This window comes from Fundulus heteroclitus, chromosome 11 (assembly GCF_011125445.2).
Source record: "Fundulus heteroclitus isolate FHET01 chromosome 11, MU-UCD_Fhet_4.1, whole genome shotgun sequence".
NCBI classification, from domain to species: Eukaryota; Metazoa; Chordata; class Actinopteri; order Cyprinodontiformes; family Fundulidae; genus Fundulus; species Fundulus heteroclitus.
Genome location: NC_046371.1, coordinates 31,042,427 through 31,064,990, shown reverse-complemented (window position 1 = coordinate 31,064,990; position 22,564 = coordinate 31,042,427). Strand labels below are relative to the sequence as shown.

Here is a 22,564-nt window from a genome sequence, read left to right as displayed (position 1 = left end):
AATATAATATAATATAATATAATATAATATAATATATTTTAATATAATACATAGGGAGTGATGGCCTAGTAAGAGAGCAGGGTGCTTGTATCCTGGAGAGGCTGCAAGGTTATGGGTTTGAATCCCAAAGACCAACACTCTGGGTCCCTGAGCAAGACCCTTAGCCCCAGAATGTTCCCCAGGCAGCCCACTGTTCCCTAAAGGATGGGTTAAGTACAGAGGATGGATTTCTTTGGAATGTATGTCACAATGACAAATAAAGATTTCTATTATTATTTTGTCATAATTTATTTATTTGACAGAAACTAAATCATTAGACAATAAGCGTGGCATCATATTGCCAGTGTGGTACTTGTCATGGACCCACAGGTGACCTTCTCTCGTTACAATAACTCAAGTGATATGCGTATGTCTTGAGCAGGTACATTTTCTTTGAACTGATTATTATGTTACCATTTATCTGTTATAATTTGTGAAGTTTGGCTTTAAAACGCCAGACAAAATGAGAAGCTCCTTCCATAGGCAGCAGTGTACAGGAACATCACAGCTTTTCCAGAACATCTCAGCTTATTGTTTCTCATGCATTTGCCCAATCAGACACACAAATAGGCCAAAGTCTCATAGAAGGCAGCATCCACTGCAGAAACCCTTTGTTGGTTTACATCTTACATCCAATCTCTCTACAACTGGAGCAGTATTATGATGACTTCACTACATTTTTACACTTCCTCAATAACTGATACTTTTGTCATTGAGTCATTAATGTCTCATCTGACACTCGAGCCTTACTCACTAGTATTATAAACACTGAATAACACACCTTTGATATGTCTCATGAATCATAAAACATAGCTATTTTGCTGTTTTTAATTGCTTTTTGTACATTAGATCCCTACTCTACCTCGGATCAGAGAAAAGTTCCAAAACTGCTTGCTAAAATGACTATAGTATAGATGCAGATGAGTGAGAGTAAACTTCACTGGAAACAGGAATAAGGCGCTCTCTGCACACTAAAAGTACAACAGATTTTTTTTCTTCCTTTTTTTTTTTTTTCCTTAAGAAAAAAAAAACAACCAAAAAACAAAACCTGGTGCCAAATGTCAAAGGGATACTTCTGATGCTTGGAAATCAAGTTCTGTAAATGCATTCTCAGCTCTGAAGATTTTATTCACTTTTAGACAACTCCCTGCAACGTCACGCTTGTCTACTTCAGGTGAGAAAACTCGTACTGATAACCTTGCCGAGCCTAATTTAGAAACAATCCAAAGTATCTCTTTAAATGCACTAAATGGGATTCCTTTTAAAGTCTGGCACAAGGTTGTTGTTTTTTTCTACTTTAAACTTTTGGCATTATTACTAGAGCATGATGCTCTTGTCAAAGTCATGAACCTATGAAGCAATAAATATATGTCTTTACAGCTACAGACATACCCATTTTGAAAGCATACAGACCCTAGAAGTCAGATTTATGATTAGCAAACCCAGTGTCACAGCAAAATGTGTACATCGGCATGAAAGCTAAATCCACTCCATGCCCACTCATAAACTTTGTTGCTGTGATTTTTGTTCATAACTTAAACAGATTTGCACTGCTGTGCACAAACAGAGTTTCTTGTCAGCGGCTCCTTCATGTTTTTCTGTGAGACTGGGTTCGATTTGTACCTGGATGTTATTTATCTTGTCATATTAAATGTGGTTTTTGTTAGAGCTTGACAAACCTAGTAGGTCTGTGCGGCTCATTGCCTTCTGCATTCCTTCCAGTGCCTGGGCACAAGCCTGTCCAGCACGTTTAGCCTTTCCATATAGCAAAATGCACATGCGATACAATTAGTGTGATTGTTCGACATAACCAGTGAAATATAACGACTAATACCAAAACAATCCTGCTTTTAGTACATTTTGAAAGTCAAAGTTTACAGACATGTTATTTTCTTTTCCAGCCCCTAAGTGTTTAGAGATTCACAGTGAGTTGAGCGACTGGATCAGTAAGAGCAGCGCGGGGAAATCCAGCCCTTCAGAAATATTGGGTAAATTGTGTATTGGGTCAAAGGCATCTCGAACATCCTCTTTTTGTTTCTTTTCAGTCTTTCAGAGCTGGTTTTCTCCAGGCATCTGACAGCGGTTTCTTGGATAAGGGGCTAAAACAGATGCTAAGTAACACTGTTACACTCACATTCAGTCAGATCGGTCTTCTTATTTTGCCCAAGAGGTGGCCACAAAAGTCAGGAAACATGAAAAGATGAAGAGTTTGCCTCCATCCGTTTTGGATGTCGTATAGGTCCTTCCAGTAAGATCTCTGCATCACTTGTTGTTAGAAGCTCACCAAGGCGTAGACCATACTGTGGAGGGAAATTGGGCATAAGTTAACAGGATGTAAGCCATACAACGAGTGTGAGAGGCATCACTGAACTAAGTAGGGTTGCAAAGTGAAAAAGCTCGGGCAAATGAAAATGTTTCAATTTGCAAACCTTAAATAGGAATAATGGGAAGTTGTGGGAATTAACAAGAAATTCTGGGGTGACTTAAACTATTATTGAGCATTTTGTGTCATAGACAGACATCCATGCACAATAATACAATTATTGAATTAAAAAGAGGCCCTGTGCTCTTTAAAAAGGCCAAATGTTATTTGAAAACAGACGCTTATGGTAGTCCGTCTTTTTCTAACATATTTGGATATTTGGGTTTTAAATTCAATTGCAAATAAATAAAATAATCCAAAATAAATAAACAATAACACTCAAGAATGTCCCTTTCAAAGATTTCAATTAAAGGTAATCTAAAATCCCTTTTCTAATAAGAAAAATAACACTACACCCTTACTTTTATTCCCACTTAAAATGTCTAAAATAACCCAGGTCTATTACATCAGATGCACAAAACTCAAACATTGTTACTCAGTATCAGGTATCAGGAAGGTCTGCCTTGTTTACACCTCAGACATGTAATCTAATGATCTCTTGACTGTCAATGCGAGAGTGGACACCATGGGGCAAGAAGCTGCCAGAGGCCTTCAGAATAAAACCATTGTTGCAGTTTATGAATCTGGTAAGAGATTTTAAGAAGTTCTTAAACAAATTTGACAGCAGTCATTCCAGTGCATGGAAAATGGGCTTTTAGTAGCCTTTGACAAAATTTCCAAACTGCTAACAGCATGCTGAGGTCTGGCCACCCAAGCAAGTTCAGCCTCAAAGTATAGACCACAAAATGCTGAACGAAGTCACCGCATACACTAAAATGTCATCCTGAGACATACTGTACATCCGACTCTTACTACTTCTGATGTCAAGTTGCTTGTATGTGTCATCAGACAGAGACTTCAAATGTTTGACTTTCACGGGAGGTGTGCAAGTAGGAGACCCTTGTATTTGAAAGGAAAACATGAAGGCTAGACTGAAGTTTAGAGGGAAGTTGGAAAAACACCAGGACTTCTAGGGTTAATATTCTTTGGTTGTTTTCCTGACACGGAGGAAAAGAGGTGCACGTGTCACGGTTTGGGGATATTTTACCTGGCCAGTTCCCTGTCATATAACCCACCATGAAGATTACCATGTATCAGAGGGTGCTCAAGGAAAGACCTGTTATAAATGTGTTAAAGTACAAGCAGAACTGAGTCCTGCAACATCCCAAAGACCTAAAAACCTAAACCCACCAAAGACTGGCTTAGCAGGGAATTCTGAGAAAACTGTGGACTTAGCCTGAAAATGTGAACAAGCACACCTTACAGGTCCCCCCTCCTTGGTCCCTGCTGTGCTACAGCCCTCCCTCCACGGCTCCTCCCCCACAGCAGAGCCTGCCGTGCTGATCCAATGTTCATTTCACCCCATAGCTGCAGCCCACCGGCAGTCTTGGGCTTGAATGAAGGTAGTGCTGTGCAGGTGAGGGGGTGTGAGCAGTGCATGGAAGAGTGATAAGAGGATGTAAGCCATACAACCAGTGTGAGAGGTTGCTAACAACCAATCAGAGCCAGATATTCCTCCTGGCTCTGATTGGTTGCTTCACAACAGGAGCGGTGTATTTCTGCTAATGGCAGTAGGACCACTAACAGGAGCCAGAGGAGACACATTTTTGTCACAGATTATGTACCTCATATTTTACTGTCAGGACACAGTGACAGTTTTAACAAATATGTAAAAAAAAAAAAAAAAATACATGTAAACAAAAGTTACCTACCGCTGCTTTAACAAATAAAAAATCTTATTCTCAGTGAATCCTGTAGGGTGACGTTAGACCGGTTATAAAACCAAGACACTCCTCAAACCTCAGCTCAACGTGAGGACTGGAGCGAACCCTCCTCAGATGGCTGTCGGTGACTGATGGACGCCTACAACGAGCTTCTCACTGAAGTTATTTCAGCCAAAGAGTGTAACAGTAGACTGTCCTAACTTTTTCCTCAGAACAGGAATTTCTCTTGAGGTTCTTTATGCAATGATTAAGATGAGGTATGTCTTTATCGGTAAACAAATTAAACCATTTGAGACCCTTATTTAGACATAAAAACAATACTTTCTGGCCATCCTAACTGTTTCACAGGGCTATGGCTGAATGAAAATAACCACTGGACTGACGCCGTATTCCTACTTACCTGTACAAGTAGTAGAAGAAAGAGAGCAAGTAGAAGCCCAGCTTACACCAGGACTCCTTCTGACAGTAGTTGAGAATATCAGCATTCATCACACTGACGGGATCGTACATCACTTCTGAGCCGTCGGCTGGCCGATGAAAAAACCTGAAAGAACAGCAGGGGTTGGCTCATCTGCTCAACACGCAGCGATCAGACATCTGCTGTGGGACCGTACCTCCACAGATGGTAGAAAAACAGTGGGATATTTAGGCCGAGTGTGACCCACTCTCCAGCACACATGAACATCAGGCAGAAGAGGCCGTGGATGGAGTACTCTGGTACCACCAACTAGTTAGAACAGACAAAGACTGTTAAACATCAAACGCGTTGTGGTAAACCTGCACCACTGCATGGTATGATAGCGCTTACATAGCGAAGGTAAGCACTGTCACACTTTGTGGCAAACTCCTCAAGGCCGTAGATGTAAAAGCTACTCATGACAAGCCGCTGCTAAAAGTGCAAAAATAGATCTAAAAGGGTGTGGACTGGATTTAACAAGCTAGTAGAAATCCCGACAGAAGGTTTTTCATACTGATTGAAAAACATGAAGCTCAGCCCAAAATCAGAAGTTATCTCCCCGTAAGGAACACATATGAAACACTCAGGTTTTTATGCAAATTCAAACTGATCATGTCTCACGTTTAAACTGTATTGTGAATTATACAGATTGTTGTGTTTACTTAATTTTGTTGGTTATCGCTTGGTAACCTTTTCCCTTTTTGCTTTGAGTTTAGTTATTTTGCTTTTTATGCATTAAAGCAGCCTGGCTCAGAAACAAAAACCTGCTGCTTAATGGCTGTAAAACTAGAGACATGGCAGAGCACAGTGCCCTGCAGAGGACAGTGAGGGGAGCTGAAAAGTTCAGTGGAGTCTCCCTACCCTCTGTACGGTGTCTGTTTGAGAGCTGCTGCAGTCTTCACAGAGTCCTCTCTCCCCGTCTGTGAACTTTATGGACTGCAGCCATCAGAACAGACTGTACCAAAGCATCCAAGGTGGAACCACCAGACTCCTGCGAAATAGTCTGCCTAAATGCAGAACTGCTACAATTCTACATACTGTTCTGTTGCACTAATTTGTCCTTTCAATTAGCTTTTTCATGATTTTTCACACAAAAATCTATTTGATCCAGGAGAAATGTTGTCTTGTTTTGTGGGGCGCATATATCAGAAATGACTGAAAATCGATTTTGAACAAATTAATGACCTTCAAAGTCATGGTCAGAACTCAGAAACACACAACCGAAAGAGGAAATAAAGGTACAAATGTGAATTTGTTGAAAATTTGATAGAAACTTCCAGATGCTACTAACCACTGTGTTATAAATGAATACAATAAATGGACGGCTTTAAAAAAAACAACTAACCATGTGTTTATTGCTAACCCGGCAGCAGCTTGGGCTTGCGTGAGCGCGCACTTCATCATACGCAGGATGATGAAGTAAATGGAAGGGAAGCCGATGTTTCAGGATTAACCAGGCTAAACCGAAGCTGAAGCCGCCATTGCATGTCCTCTCCCGCAGCGGTCAAGGTTAACTGAAATTACACTGTCGTGCCGGCAACAATATTAGCAAAAAGGCTTCCTCTAATTCAGATGGATTGGTCATACGTCAAAAGCACTTAAGGTGCTGCACTCCAAGCACAATGGAGAAAACTATGCAAGCATAAAGCTATTAGAATTATAGCTGTTTTTCAGAAGCATCACATGAAGCGAAGGGAAAGGTCTTCTGCGATTCAATGGCCTTTGCTGTCTTTTGGGCTGGGGGTCCTCCAGCTATCAGATGGAAATGTTTGTTAGTCTACCTTAGATCATTTTTAAAGTCTTGCCACAGGTTCTCATTGGAATTTAGGTATGGGCTTGGACTCGCCGTTCCATTGCAGCTCTGCCTGTGTATTTTAGGGGTGTCGTCTTCCTACAAGGTGAACCTCCATCCCAGTCCCTTGCAGTCTCCAACAACTCTTTTACTCTTTTTTTTTTTTAGCTCCATCCATCTTCCCATCACCTCTGACCTGCTTCCCTGTCCGTGCTGACACAAAGTATCCCCACAGCATGCTGCCGCCATCACCATGTTTCACAACAGGGATTGCATGTTCGAGGCACTTCCAGAACAAAGTTTTATCTAATTCGTTTTTGTTTATTTTGCAGATTAGAAATATGCTTTAGAGTTTACTAGTTGTTCCATGAGAACCCAAACGCTGCGCTTAGCCTTCATCTTGAATTATAATTACACTTTGAGCTACTGATTATCTAACTGATGTATTTTCTAAGGAACATAAAGAACAACATGAGCTTTCAGAGACCTTGGGTTGCCCCCCCCCCCCCCCCCCCCCCCTGGCCTTGGAGCAATATACAAAAAACTCCAGAGAGAGAAAACCTTGATGGCATCTCCATCCCCACCTGAAATGGTGTGTCTTGAGGACAGGAATATGTCTGATTCAGTGAGCGTGCGTCACAATGGTTAGAAAGAGACAAATGCTCATGGCTGTCTGAAGCCCCTCAGCCTTAGTCATCCCCCCCCCCCCCCCCTCAAAAAAAGGTGAAAAACAGTTATTACTCACTTTGCGGAGCAAGTTGCAGATCCGTTCGATGTTCAAGATCCTTTCTCTCTGCAAGGCGGCCATAAAGAAAAGACTGATCAGTAATCACCAGATTTCAAGACGTTGCCAGAAATAAAGAGAATCTGCACATGCTTCTTGTTTGTTTAGTTGTTTTTTTACATTCAGATTCCTTTTTTTTGTAATCTAAATGGCCTCTTCAATGAACTGTGACAGCTAAAACAAATAGGTCTTTATCCATTAGGTAGCTGGAAATACATATTATTCATAGCAAGTATTACATAATACATCATTATTTGTCCTTAAATCTACCATTGCTAAAAATCTACATAAATAAGGCCACAGATTTTACACCTGCTGATGGTCCAGAAAAGCCTAGATTGATTGCATGCATCAACCCAAAACCCGGTGTCTACATTTAATGGACTGCGATGTTTTGGTGCAGATGTTCTGGCCGGTCGAAGCAACAGCCCTCCTGTGGGTAATAACTGGAGGCTCAATTACGAGCTCTGATATGAAAGCCGTCCATCTTTTACAGCATTGATTAGCCATCAGACAGCATTTGATTGTCCACTGATGAGCCAGCATGGTGAAATTATGTGTTTTGCTAAAGCTTCTTTCTTTCTTTCTTTTTTTTTCATTTATTTATTTATTTTTTTACCCTCCATCAATGGCTTGACAGAGCAGTGAAAGTAAAAAAAAAATCATTAATTTAATCATTTACAGATGGGTCATCTGTTTGATTTTTGTTGTTGTTGTTGTTGAAACAAAATTACATCAAACAACAAACGTGGTCGTGTTCGTCTAAGCAAGTTTAAAATTCCCTTTTATTTCTAAGTCTCAGCTTCTTTTTTTAAAGCTTCGGCATCGAGTTGAAGCCCCTTGATGTCTGTTCCCTTTAGTTGCTTTTTTGAAATTGTGGACATAAATGGCGAATCCCCTGCTGACCTGAGAGTAAATTCTGCCCTGAATCTACAGCCAGCTACCAACTATTCAGCTCCAGCGTGGTTGGTACTGTCTGTCCGATTCCCTGCTTCTTTTTCAGGCTCCGTGCCCCACATCCGCTAACAACGCAGGGCTTTAAGGACCCCTCCCCGTTCTCATCCTAACAGATGAATGCATTATACTGTATGTTATTTGGCTTGGTATTGGAGTTGTAAATTGTTGTGTGGCTCAGGCTTTATAGCCTGTAGCTTCCCTGAGGTGCCCTTATTTGTGTCAGGTCATGCAGGCTCAACGGAAACCAGTTCCAATAATGAAAGCAAACAGGAGACATTTATCAGAACACAAACAAAACAAAAAAAAAGACAAAAAAGTGTTACTTTTACTTATTGGTTTTGAATAATTAAATACTTTGAAATGCTGTAATTGAAATGAAATTGATCCAAATAATTGTTCTATAGCCAGTTCAGTTGTTTTTCTTTTAAATGTGCTTTATAAATATATTGGATTGGATCGGGTGTCTAACAACATCTTGTGGGATGAGATTGAAGCACTATCTCTCCTTACAGTAATCAATCAATCTGACTATTTTTATTTATACAGCATTATTACTCACAACAGAGTGACTAACGCGCTTCACAGGTCAAATAAAATAATAAAACGGGTAAAGCAAAAGACAATAAAACAATTTCACTGTTAGGATGAATAAAAAAATAAAATATTACCACAAAAAATCAGCAACATGGGTCAAAATGCTCCAGCTCCTCAGAATTAAAAGCCAATGAAAAGCTCCTGTCTCCTTCAGTCACCGGCTGAGTCAACTAAAAGCAGTTGGTTTCCAGACCTCCGTGTCCTACCGGGACTGCATTGATGTAAAAACTCAGTGAGGTAACACGTTGCTAAACCATTTCAAGATCTAAAAACTGAAAGTACAATCTTAAAAGGAACTCCAAAAGAAACAGGCAGCCAGTGTAGAGACGATCAAATAGGAGTGAATTGCACACATTGTCTTTTCCCAGTTAGCAAGCGCACAGCAGCAGCATTTTAGAATAGCTGAAGACGGTGGAGAAAGGTCAAGCTGATCCCACAACAGAATGAATTGCAGTTTTCCTGTCTAGTGCTAATAAAAACATAAATGACACTTTTGAGGGTATTCCGAGGAAAATAGGGCTTGATTCTGTTAAAGAGGACATTATTTTCAGTTCTTCCTTTTAACATTGAAATCATTCAGTTGTGGTCTATATAAAGTGATTCTTTGGTCTGAATCCCATATAAATTTAAAGCACTTCACACCCCGCTCCCCCTGAGCATTTTCAATTATCCAATTGTAGCTTTGGCATCCTTCTAAAAAAAATCATAGCACAATAAAAATTGCGGATTTGCGAAATTGGTAAGGCGGAAATCTATGACCTTATTTAGTGGAGAAAACTGAGTGAATATGACCCAAAAAGAAATTAAATATATATCTATGCAGCGCCTGGACTTTCTGCATTCAAAATTTCTGCATTCCTAGAGCCTACAACAAAATGTATAAGGGTTAGAAAAATATATTTTTTGCATGCTATGCCTCTTTTAATAAACATCAAATGACAAAAGCGAGACTGAACTACTGCAGCGACCTTCTTTTCAAATTTGAGGTCAGTATTAAAAAAATCCCCAAGGTTTCTGACAGAGTTGCGACCAAATGTCTCAGGAGGGCCATTGGCACTCTTACATCCTGTCAGACGGTCAGATTTACCAAAGAGAATCACCTCAGTCTTGTTTTCCAACACAGAAAGTTCAGCTTTATCCAGGTTTTGACTTCCCAATATAGCAGATTCTCAACAGATTGACTATTGCACTGCAAAACAGACACTAAAACTAAGTAAAATCTTCTTGAAATAAATGTATTTGCCCTTGTTTTAAGCAGGTACATAAGATTATTTGCCAATGGAATACGATTTTGGCATTTAAAATAGGAACAACTAAACTCCATCATCTTATTTCAAGGGAATATATCTAATTATCTATTTTAGGAGTAAGAATACTCAATCCGTTGTCAGATCATCTTATTTACCTGCTCAAATCAAGGACAAATACACAAATACACTCACTTAAAAAAAAACAACGTACTTTTAATTTCCTTTTTGCAGTGTGTTGCCTTTTAGGGGGAAATAGATATGGACGTCATATGCAAAACAGTAACTTAAGCATTCCTCTAAGTCATGTCTGTCTCTCGAAGCACAATCTAGTTGCTCTCGGCACATGAAGTAAAGGTGTATTCTCTTTGTACTTTAAAGTCGGATCTTACTACGAAAAATATAACAAAGATTCCAACTAGGAAAGTGGAAAGTCATCAAGCAGAATCGATTCAGTATCCCATTTGGCTTTGGAATGTGTTGAAAGTTGGACAAATAAGCAATTATCAGGAGCTCTAAACACTTCTTTACTGTTAAACCAGTGCTTAAATGCAAATAATAGACATAGATGCTACTGGCTTGTATTGATAATAGTAGTTAGTGTCATAAAAATGTGCAATTTCAGCTTCTTTTCTGACAATAAAAACATCCTGGAGTTGTCATTCTCAGATCCGAACTCTAACCTCTGAGGCACGTGAAACATCGGCACCCTGCTGTGTCTGTGTTTGAGTCTCATACTTTACAGTAAGAAAGGAAGAATTGATTTAGTTGTTGAACTAAATAGCTGGCTGTTTGTTGTTCTATAGTAGACAACACTGTGTTAATGAGTGTCATAAAATTGTGATTGGTGTTAGATCTATAATTGCTGAACTTCGCAATAACTCAGGAATATTAGATGAGGTGGTGACTAAGTGAAGTTGGATGATGCCCCTGAAATAGATTCTTTGTTATGGGTCCACTCAGCTTTAGACTGACTCTGCCTTCGAGACCCCAACAGTGAATATTAGCTAGAAACACAAATCCGAGCTGGAAACACGTGTTTCAACACTCCCATGTTGTCTGTATGTCATTTCTCTCATGCTCTCAAATGTTTGCTGCCTTTGTCCTTTTGGTACACAACCCCCGGCTGAGTGAACACGGGTTTCTCTTGGCTCATATCCGAAACCAGCGCCGTCTATTTTCACAGGCTGTTTCCATGTAATTCCTCTTCTGTTTGTCCAGCCTATTTATTTTGGGAGAAACTGGCAACGCTGCATCCTGGCACATCAGGTTTGTGACGCCTGACATGTTGGAGTTGTCATCTTACAGTGCGGGGGTAATGGCACTCAGTCATGCAGCTTTGAAGCACCCCCCCCCCCCCTCTCTCTCTCTCTCTCTCACACACACACTTTGTCAGAGACTGTTATAGATTTTACAGGTGGTGCTGCTTTTGTGTCCACTTCCTGTGGCTGGCATGCCTCCACACACCCACGGCCTGTTTTCACAGTTTCCTCTCCCACTCCTCATCACTTCCTCACTCTCAGATGAAGGTTCACATGACTGCTAGAACATTAACTATCTTGTGAAAAAGACGTTCACAGCTGCTCCTCACTTGCTAAATGAATGATGGCACTTTCTTCTGACTCATGATAATGTCATTAACTTAAGTAATGAGGAAATTACTGACATAGTGCCTCCTAAACATTATCACACCCTTGAACCTTTCCATATTCTGTCACAGAACAACCACAAAGTTGATGTGTTTTATTGGGATTTTGTGTGATGGACTACTGCAAGGTAGTGCAAAATTTGTGTTTCATCTAAACCAGGGGTTCCCAAAGTGGGGATGGACTCGTGACCCCCTCGGTGGTTGTATTCAATTCAATTCAATTAAATTTTATTTATATAGCGCCAAATCATGAAACATGTCATCTCAAGGCACTTTACAAAGTCAAGTTCAATCATATTATACAGATTGGGTCAGATTATGTGATGATTTGATGCTGATGTGCTGAAAATATTTAGTATTTCCTGTAACATTCTCGTAACATTATGATTTTATTCTCACCATCTCCAAACAGAAGGAAACACCCCCTACTTATAATGATGCAGTTGCTTGCAATGTTTGGTGTGCCCCTTGCTTTGCTGAAGCAAATTAAGCGAAAACTGGAGACAGGCAAAGGGAGTATGAATAACTTGAGCAAAAGGTGGTTACGGGACACTAAGTGGTTTTGGAGTTAAGACTGAAGAATCCGAGGCAGATAACATCGCTAACAAGCTAGCAGCTTTGCAGCCTGCTAGCTTGTTAGCCAATAGGCTGCTGGAAAATGTTGCCATTGACTTTCTCAAAGATTGTAGTGAAGATGTGGTTTGACCCCAAGATGGAAGTTCTATCTGCCCCTCATGTGGAAAAGGGATTACTGGGAAAGACGGTGTTGCACAGCGAACTTGTTTCACCTGCAAACCAACCACCAGGCTATTCAAGTTTAGTCTTAGTTTCCAGGCAAACACACAGGTGAGATTAGTGCAGAAGGCCTGAATGAGGGGCTGGCTTTGAGGTCTTTATAAGACGACCGCGTGGTTTCCCTGACAACAGACAGCAGTGCTCTGGATTAAAAACTGTGTTCCTATCAATGGGTCTGCAGCTGTTGTTTGTGCTTCAACCCTTTGATTGGCGATCACAGTACCCACTCCACTGTTCCCTTCAAAGGCAGGCCTTTTATTCGCTGTTGGGGTTCGCGGTTTTGAGAATTCCCGTTCGGAGCGTAAAACATACCCAGAGTGTCGTTCAATATCCTTTCATTCCTATTAGCAACATAGACTTGTTGTTGAAGGGTTGAATCGACAAAACCATGTTTGATTATCCTGAAGAGGAGGTTATTTTTTGTTGTTGTTTTTTCAAAATTCATAGTCTGTCACACAATGTTTCTAAATGTCCCTACATTATACTGAAAATGAACTGAACCAACTTATACTAAGGTACTTGAGTAAGGGTCCTGTTTCTATTAAAATTCTAATAAATTTTAATTTCTGAGTTAAACTATAATGTTTACATTGGAAAACAGTGAAAGAAGACTGCCCTTGATTCAGGAAAGAATAATCCTTAAATTATCATATGCTACAGTAAAAGTAGGGACTTTTTCGAGTAAATAAAATGACTGTCATAAGCTAACCAAGTAACACTTATTCTAACTCCTAAAATAGGTAGGGCATTCATCAAATATCATTATTAAACCTTCATTATTGAAGGTTTATGGCAACATGTAAACAGGTTTTTTGAAGAAAAAAAAACAAAGTTCCCAACCAAATATTGTCAATGTATTGTAAATAAGAAAATGTGAAAGAAATATATAATTTTTCTGTCTATAACTCTGACCAGCTTAATTGCTCCTGCTCAAGAAAAGCATCCCCACATGCTGCCACCAACATGTTTCACAGTGAGGATGTAATGTTTAGGACAGGAGCCTAAAGCCTGTGGCCCTGGAGCCCCATGTAGCCCTTTACAAGTTTGGCTCATCAGGGACTGATCAGGGTTTTTTTTTTTAGATATACATTATATCATAAGTCAGCTTAGAGATGTTTTTTTAATTTATTTATTTTTTATTTTTTGGTGGCTTGGTTCAATATCTAGAAACCGTCCTGTTTGGTGTGTGCTGAGGAGGACTCAAATAGCAATGGGGTCGAGACAGAACATAATGGAGATCATACAATATTTAATGAAATGGATACCCCACAGAACACGAGTTAAACAATCAGGAAACATCAGAATCCAGCAGTTAGAGAAAAAAATTTAGAGGCTGAAATATTGTGGGGATCTCATTGTGGGATGCACATTAGGCGAAAACAATCAACCGAGTGAATGGCAACTCGGGGAGAGTGTAAGTTGGAAGTGAGCGAAGGTAGAATCATGGGCACTGGAGGAACTGAATGGAAAACAAAGGATCCAACCAAAAGCTAAGGACTAATACCAACATGCAGGTCTAAACCAAAATGCCCAGAACAGGGCAACAGCTAAGAAAATCAAGTCTATGGAGATGCTGCAATGACTAAACACTAAAATTATCTACAGTGACTTTTAAAAGTATTCATACCCCTTGGACTTTTCCACATATAATGTGTTGTAATGTGACATAAAAGTCACATTACAACCACCTACATACGATATATTTCATTTGAAACTCATGTGGAACCACCTTTTGCTGCACTTACAGCAGCAAGTCTTTTAGGGTACGTCTCTACCAGCTTTGCTCATCTAGCGACTCACATGTTTGCCCGTTTTTCTTAGTAAAACAGCTCAAACTCAGTCAGGTTAGATGGAGAGTGTTTGTGAACAGCAGATTTCAGATCTTGCCACAGATTCTGGATTGGGTTCAGGTCTGGACTTTGACTGGGCTATTCTAACACATGAATATGTTAGAATATCAATAAAACCATTCCACTGTGGCCCTGGCTTTATGTTTAGGGTTGTTGTCCTGCTGGAAGGTGAACCTCCTCTCCTGTCTTAAGTCTTTTGCAACAGGTTTTTTTTTTTCAAAGATTGCCCTGTGTCTGGCTCCATCCATCTACCCATCAACTCTGACCTTCTTCCCTACCCTAACCCAGGGCATGATGCTGCCTCCACCATATTTTACACTGGGGATGATGTGTTCAGAGTGATGTCCAGTGTTAGTTATCTGCCACACATAGAGTTTTGCATTTGGGCCAAAGAATGTAAGTTTGGTTTCGTCTGACCAAAGCACCTTCTTCTACGTGTTTGCTGTATCGCCAACATGGCTTCTGGCAAATTGCAAAAGTGACTTCTTATGGTTTTCTTTTAACAGTAACTTTCTTCTTGCCACTCTTCCATAAAGACCACATTTGTGCAGTGAGAGACTAATAGTTGTCCTGTGGACAGATTCCCCTGACAGCTTCACCTGAGCTGTGGATCTCTGCAGTTCATCCAGAGCCACCATGGGCCTCCTGGCTGCATCTCTGATCAGCGCTCTCCTTGTTCTGTCGGTACGTTTAGGTGGACGGCCTTGTCTTGGTGGGTTTACAGTTGTCCCATAAGCTTTCCTTTTCTGAATGATGGATTGAACAGATGTTAAAAGCTTGGGAAATCTTTTTTATAGCCTAAGCCTGCTTTAAACCTCTCCACAACTTTATCCCTGACCTGTCTGGCGTGTTCCTTGGACTTCATGATGCTGTTTGCTCCCCAATATTCTCTTGACCAACCTCTGGGACCATCACGGAGCTGCTGTCTTTGTACTGAGTTTACATTACACACAGGTGGACATAATTCAGCCTTTAGCAATCATCAGGCGACTTCACAAGGCAATTAGTTGCACTCAGAGAAGAAGGGGCTGAATACTTTTGCACACCACACTTTTAAGTTTATCTGTTAAAAAAAAAATGTTTTAAATCATGTATCATTTTCTTTCTATTGGACCATTACACATCACTTAGTGTTGGTCTTTTCACACAATATTTATACTTGTGGTTGTAATGTGAGAAAATGTGGAAAAGTTCAAGGTGTATGAATAAGTTTGCAAGCCACTGTACGTACAAACAAAACACAAAGTGAGAACAAAAACACGACCAGCTGTGGATCATGACTGAAACTCCACATACGAAGGAGACCAATAGAGCAAGAAATAAAATACATGATTTTGTTGTTTTGTTTTAAATAAGTGGACTGATTTGAATTTTAATGTTCAACAACAAAAGCAACATTGTTTCACTTGGATTTTGGATTTAAGGGAACATAAACATTAAGTACATGTATAAAATACTGTACGTTTTGTATAATAAGAGCAAGGTCTTGATAGCAGTTGAGCATTTTAACAGCATGAGGCACATGCTTTGTAGAAGTTTGGCAGATCTGCTTATTGTAAAAGTTGATATTTTCTTGTTGTTCAGCCCCAAAATAGACATACAGCTCTGGTTCTTCAACTCAACCATAAAACACGTACATTTCACACATACATTTTGATCATTTTTTTTCAAAGTGTTTCACTCCTCTAGAGAAATTTATTTACAAGAAGCAAAGACAGAAACAGCTCTTTGCTAATGTTTCCTGCTGCGTTGCACTGAATTTATTTCTTTTGAGGGTGTCATAGTAAAGGGGGATACATCCAAATGCATGCCACACTTTAAAAAATGTATTTGAAAAACATTAAGAAAATACATCAAAGTTTCTGGTATTTTCTGGTAGTCAGAATGTGGTAAAAGTTCAATGGGTGAGCAACATTTTGCAAGGCATTGGATGTACACAAAACCCTGCTAGAAAACAGGACAGGATTGGCCTATTTGGATGAAATATTCTCTTTTTCATTAGATGAACGTTTACTGAGTAGATTTGTTCCTGTAACACTGGGTGGGAATGGTTCAGTCTGACAGTGGCACAGTTTATCATTGTATAAACAGGGGCTTCATCTGAGGGGGATCTCTTTAACTGATTAGGCCAAGGAGCTGACGTCTTTGAACAACATTGATTGCTTTAATCTGCATACAAATGACTTCGCTGAGAAACACTGTCTTCTCACCACCCTGGGAAGGGCTCAGACGTCAGGATTAACAGTAAAATAATAATAGTGCAAATATTTCTTGTCAAAAAAAAATCAATGAATCGCTTTAAACTGAGCTCAATTATTAAATTAACCTGCCTGTGTTTATCTTTCTCTCTGTTTGGATGCTTGTCATGATTAGAAAGAAAGCTGCATTATTTATTTCTAAACAGAAGGACTATAAATGGTTCATCCTAAAAGATGAAAGTGGAGATTGCTCTTTGTGCATGTGAAGGTTTAATGTTTTTTTGTTTGCTTTTTTTTATCTCATTTTTTTTTTTTTGCAAGAAGGGAAACAACAGGGTTCTTACCGCTCTGGTAGGATTGCTCTGATCGATGGGGTTTTTAAAGTCTGTGCGGAGTTCATCAAAGGCAATGATCTGAAAAAAGTAGCAGAACGGTGTGAGAAAATGTTCTTTCGACTTTTCAGTTCGATTCCTTCCACACTTGTAGGAACTGCCTTGTCTCAGGCAGCGGGCCGATACTATCGACGACGGCGCCTCTCAGCATCCCACACAGCTGCGGCCCCATTGTTCACATTGTGAGATCACACGTGGTGTTTTACGGGTGGATGCGCATACGCAATTAGTGAAGGCATCGATCTCGCTGCCTTGTGAACGTTAGCCCCTTTTATACACAGAAACATCCATGACACATTGACTGGACATATAACTGCTTGGAAATCATACTTTTAAACCCATCCTTACAGTAACATCCACGGAGGTCCAGGTATCAATAATTAAATGCATTCAAATAATCAATGCATCTTGCAAGTTTTCACATTTAGAATGAGATAATTTGCATGCACTCACAGACTCTTTGGAAAGATTGTTTTACACAGAAAGATTGTGCTTGTTATTTTTTTCATGCCGATATCCAATGAATTCAGTTAACTTGAGTGTAAGCCTAGCTAGTTAAGCACTCGTGATGACGGAGAATTTGTCAAATCTTTTGTCTGATTAGTAGCTCTTTAAAAGTAATTCGCCGCTGATCGTCAGGTAAGCTTTGGAAATTACTCCGATGGCTCGTTAAAATGCGGGAAGAGACGGGGATTACACGCCAACACCGAGAGATTGCACGAAAAGAAGCCACTTGTATGCATAATAGAAAATGTCCTGGTAATATCCCCATCTAAGTCCATATGGCGCCCCCTCATTCTTCACACTTAGCTCCCTTGTAAACAGATGCAGTTTCCTTGGAGACATGGTGAGTCCCTTGTTGGGCACCATGGTTACTCTTAAAGAGAAAACAATGACTGGCTGGCTGTGAGCCAAACATAGTTGGGGTGCTGCACTTGTGGGTGGAAGCAGACTGGAGGGGGGGGGCATATTCCTGGTTTGACGGGAGTTTTTAAATCACCACCGAGCCAGACGCACACCTCTCGCCACCTCTTTCACATGCAGACACACGGAGTGACTCACATGTAGTTTCACCCACTTAGTCAACTGGTACGTTAGTCATTTTAAGTCCTATGGTCATAATGAGCCGTTTTGTATTTCGCATTATTTCTGCCTCCATGCTGCAAATGTAAAAATAGGTGAGAGATCAAAGCTGGGGTGTTTGCGGAGTGTGTAATTGTGTAACCGGCAAACAAAGTGCTCGGGTCTCCTGAGATGGCTGTACAAATTCCACCCAAAGAAGGGAGCCAGATGCCCAACAATCTGGTGGGTGAGATTTATAATCAGTGTGTTTTGCAAAAAAAAGGCTGGCGTGTTTTGTTTGAGGAACTCTCTCTTGTCAGGTCTCTGCAGTGGCTGACTGAATGCAACACCAAAAATGCATGCATCCTTTTCACTACATGTTGCCCTAACCACTGTTAAAAAGAATTACAATCCATCTGATAACATTTGTGCTGGACAGAAACAGACATATGCACACAATTTTTTTTTTTTAAATACATTTGGACTTGGATACTAGCTCCTCCTCTCTACTCTGGGTTAGAGTCGCATAGAGCCTGAAAGAATATTAAAAATTTCTGAAATCACCAAAGTTTTTGTCACTCATACAGTTGAATTAACACTTAAAAACTCAGTCAGTCTAAAAGCAAATATATATATATATATATATATATATATATATATATATATATATATATATATATATATATATATATATATATATATATATATATATATATATATATAATTAGTACTAAACAATTAGTACTGTTAAACTATTTTCAGGAACAGCATAGTCACAGCAATGCTCAGAATTTCAGGAAAAATGACGTAAACTAGATCAACCCTTCCAAATTGTCTCAGTTTATTATACCTTGGTTGTTAATTGGTCATACAAAGATTAATTTTCCATCAGATTTCAGTGAACATATGCTATTTGGACAGAAAGTAGCATAGAATGACACAATAGAGTCCAACCAGGTTATATATATATATATATATTATAGCATCAACCCCCACACATATACACAAATACACCATTTGAGTAGCGGCGTACTGTAGCGGCCATTACACATGAGAGGGCCAAATTCCCAGACATTTTCTAGATGAATATAATTTGGCGAGTGATGCAAGCTGCCCCTCCAGGATGGTTATGGTTTGTGATGGTCTTGGTGACTGGGTACGGGAAAGGGCTGCAGCCCCCTGTTTGTGGCAACACTGGTTTGAACAGTGAAATGATTACAGTTTGGGACTAAAGAGGCACATTTCTGTGTTACATTAACCTTAAATGGCCTGTTCACGGTGTACGTGTGCAGAAGGAAAGAGAAAAAAAACAAAAAAAACAAGAAGTGTTGTACAATTGCGTGTAGGTGGATGTGTTTGTCTGCCTGTGTGGGACGATGTGAAAGTGGACGTCCACAGACCCAACGCGTGCCCGTTTCACTTTCGCTATGTGTTGCAGTGGTTTCTGGGTGCACAGTGCCACTCACCTGCCATATGACAAAGAAGATGAGCCCGGCGCACAGTACCAGGGTAAGCATGTAGCAGAAGGCCGCGAAGGTGAACGCCATGGCTTCCTCAGCCAGCCTGATGACTTGGGGTGAAGGAAGAAAACTTCCTTCCGTATCTCTGTATATCGTTTTCAGGTAACTGGTACCTTCCCCTCCCGCTTCTACCTGAGTGGGTCTTATTGTCTGTTTCCACTTCAGGTGCGAGCAGAGTCTCTATACAGTCCCGGTAGGTAGAGCAATCACTTAAAGCAACGATCAATAGTGAGCTCAAGCTGTGGCTGTTGCCGCTTCCACTATTTGTCTCCTTTTGTGTCGCTGACAGCGAGACAGCGGCCGTCTCGCCGGGGTTTTGGAAGCTCTGAAGAAATCTGTTCTCAGCCACAGTTGTCTGTTGTTGGCCCCCGGTGCTCCTCTTTTTTTCAGTCTCTGACAGGCAAAATGTCTGTCTCCTCCTCCCCCGAGGAGTTTCTCCTGAGACGAAGCCCACACATTTGTCTCTGAAGGTACAAGTGTCTGATGGACACGCTGACGGCAGAAGCACAGGATTCTTGTCGATATTAAGAGCAGTAAAAACAGGATTACTCTCCAGGATGGTTATGGCTTATTATATAATTAAGTAGTTAGCTTTATGGCTTACAGTTCAGTCTGAAACACTCTTACTGGCATGTTATTCCAGGTCATATTTAAACGCTTTTTTTAAACATCCATTGTTGGCGCTCATCCTATTTCTATTATTAAGCTGTTGAACATTTTTAATTCTTGCCTAAAGTTAGACATATTGCTTTACTCACTATGCGGGCTTGTTGCGCAAAAGCAGATTACTTGTTGCTCGGGTAATTTACCAAAAATAAGACGATATCAGCACACATAAGTTTGGATTTAACACTAATTTTAACAATTAGAGGATCAACAAACACACGGCCAAAGCATGGATCGACGTCTTAACTGATCTTTACATCGAGTAGAGAATACCTGTGTCTGGTAGGAGTCGTGTCTGCCTCTGAACAGTCCACTCTGCCCTTGTTTCTGTCACTTTGGGTCGGCACCATGTCAATATTGTCTGCCCTGTATCTACTTCTCAGATGCATTCCTCAGATTTCTCCCGTCAAAGCAGAGCCTTCAGATCAGATCTTCGCCAACGTGCGGGTCAAATGTGTCACTTCTGTCAGGAAAAATTAAAAAAGAAAGGCAGGGGATGATGGGGGAGAGATTTACCCAGAACGCTGTAGATAATCTACATGGTCACAGTACGCAGTAATGCTGATTTTGAAAACACTCCTGTTGATAAGTAAGGCATCTCCAAAGCCCTCAGAAGTCATGACTTATTGATACCAGCCTCTGATCGCCTCTCATCTCCCTGCGTGTGCCGTCTTTCTACCTGAAGCCCCTCGTTTTCAGACCCCTTCCAGAGATTCTGAGTGTAATTCCTGAGTCTGCCGTCTCTAGCTGTCTCTTTCCTCTATTTCTTAGACTGCGAGAGAAACATTTCAACCACGGCTGGTGTTATAAAAGTCAACCAATAGCGTCGCTCCGTCTCCCTCCCTGCTCTCCTGATTTCTCTCTCTTCCCCCTCTCCTCTTCTCTCTCTCTCTCTTTCTCTCTCTCTCTCTCTCTCGCTCGCATTTTTATATTTCTATAAACCCCTGTTCCCCAGAGACTGATGAGGGGGCAGGGAAAACTAGAGATGTCTGCCTCCCTCTCCCTCCTCCCCAAAGCCTTCAATCATCCATCACTCCATGAAATGTAAGTCTGGCTCTGATAGGGTGTTGCTTTCTGTTACCTGTCATTTCCTGCCTCCGCACCATTAGCATTCAGTAAATTGCTCTATTCTACTTTGTCTGGTTCTCGTTTTTTTTTTACCCCTCGTCGCAGCCTTGTAATAAATTGATCTCAGAAACCACTGGTGCCATCTAATGCAAAGAGACATCATGTCTTTTTTTTTTTTGGACTGAAATACAACTAAGCCTGTTCTATTGATCTGAGCATACACATTTCTTTTAAAATGTCAAAGACATGACCAGAATAAAAGTGCGCATAGAAAGTTATCGAGCTGATTTAATAGTATTTTTGCCTTTTGTTTAGCAGAGCCATGTAAGATGGTATTTGAAGTTGTAAAGCTGTTTTTCTGCTACTTAAGGTTTGAACCAGATGTTTAGAAACAAGTTATTTGGTCAGATGAGACCAAAATGTAACTTTTTTGCTTAAATCTAAAAAGCTATGTGAGGAATAATACTAATACTACACTTCATCCTGAACACACTATTACCAGGGTAAAACATGCTGGTTTTGAGTATAATAATAATAATAATAATAATAATAATAATAATAATAATAAAACAGAGGTGTGATTATTTTTGCAATGCATCAGATAAAGATCTTAATGGCTAAGCCCACCTCATCATAAATAACTCATAGTCCTATATTGTTCTTGCATAGCACTTTGCTCACAGACTGCAGGGTTAGTCATGGCTCTATAAGAAAGAGAAATGATCAAAGTTATCTTTTTTAATACAACAAGCCTCCAGTTATGATCAGAGAGGAAGAGATTCTGTCTAAGTTTAGGACCAGACGAAGTTACTATTTCTATTGTTGTTTTCTTATTATTATTAGTTGGTATTTCTTATCAACAGCCCACCCTAATCTGGTGTCTGTTTTTTATTATCTGGACATCCACGTCCACTTCACTGATATAATAATTGATATAATAATTTATTAGAATGCACCAAACCTCTGGCTTCCTGAGATGCAAAATTTGAGCCATACATGGTGTTGTGTTTAAAGAGGTTTATTTTCAAAAACCAGTGATGCTGAGGGGTGGCTGCTCACAGAAGATCGTATCGTGCACAAGTGTTCAGAATTGAGAATGTGCAGGTAAATGAAGGGGCTTGGCAAGGCTCGTGGTCATGGTAATGTGGTCCAGAAAACAGAAAAGCAGTGTAGATAGCTAACAAGGCTGGGGGATGCGTGAGTTGTGGTCAGAACGTGGTAACAGGCATGAAAAACGTCGGTCCTATACCAGCTGAAAGCTTTCAATGATTAGCCACTGTCTTGCTGCCTGTGGAGAACTTATGAAGACGGTGAAACAGATGTACAGGATGAGCTTGATTGAAGCAGCA

The 22,564-nt window shown here is 40.2% G+C and overlaps 1 protein-coding gene across 3 annotated transcripts; it reads right to left on the bottom strand.

Moving 5' to 3' along the window:
- Positions 1-633: 633 nt before the first annotated feature.
- On the bottom strand, positions 634-21,017 carry cnih2 (cornichon family AMPA receptor auxiliary protein 2). Of its 3 annotated transcripts, none has more exons than XM_036143377.1 (7): positions 20,421-21,017; positions 19,428-19,973; positions 16,852-16,920; positions 7,180-7,227; positions 4,800-4,912; positions 4,586-4,729; positions 634-2,339 (listed from the first exon to the last, which is right to left on the bottom strand). In XM_036143377.1, exons 2-7 carry the CDS (start codon positions 19,506-19,508, stop codon positions 2,312-2,314), a joined length of 483 nt encoding a protein of 160 aa, XP_035999270.1. In that variant the 5' UTR covers positions 19,509-19,973; positions 20,421-21,017; the 3' UTR covers positions 634-2,311. The 3 variants fall into 3 exon arrangements, with proteins under 3 accessions (XP_035999270.1, XP_021176515.1, XP_012726730.1); XM_021320840.2 differs by having other exon boundaries at positions 19,428-20,610; positions 20,827-21,017; XM_012871276.3 differs by having other exon boundaries at positions 19,428-21,017.
- Between the last annotated feature and the right edge of the window lie 1,547 nt (positions 21,018-22,564).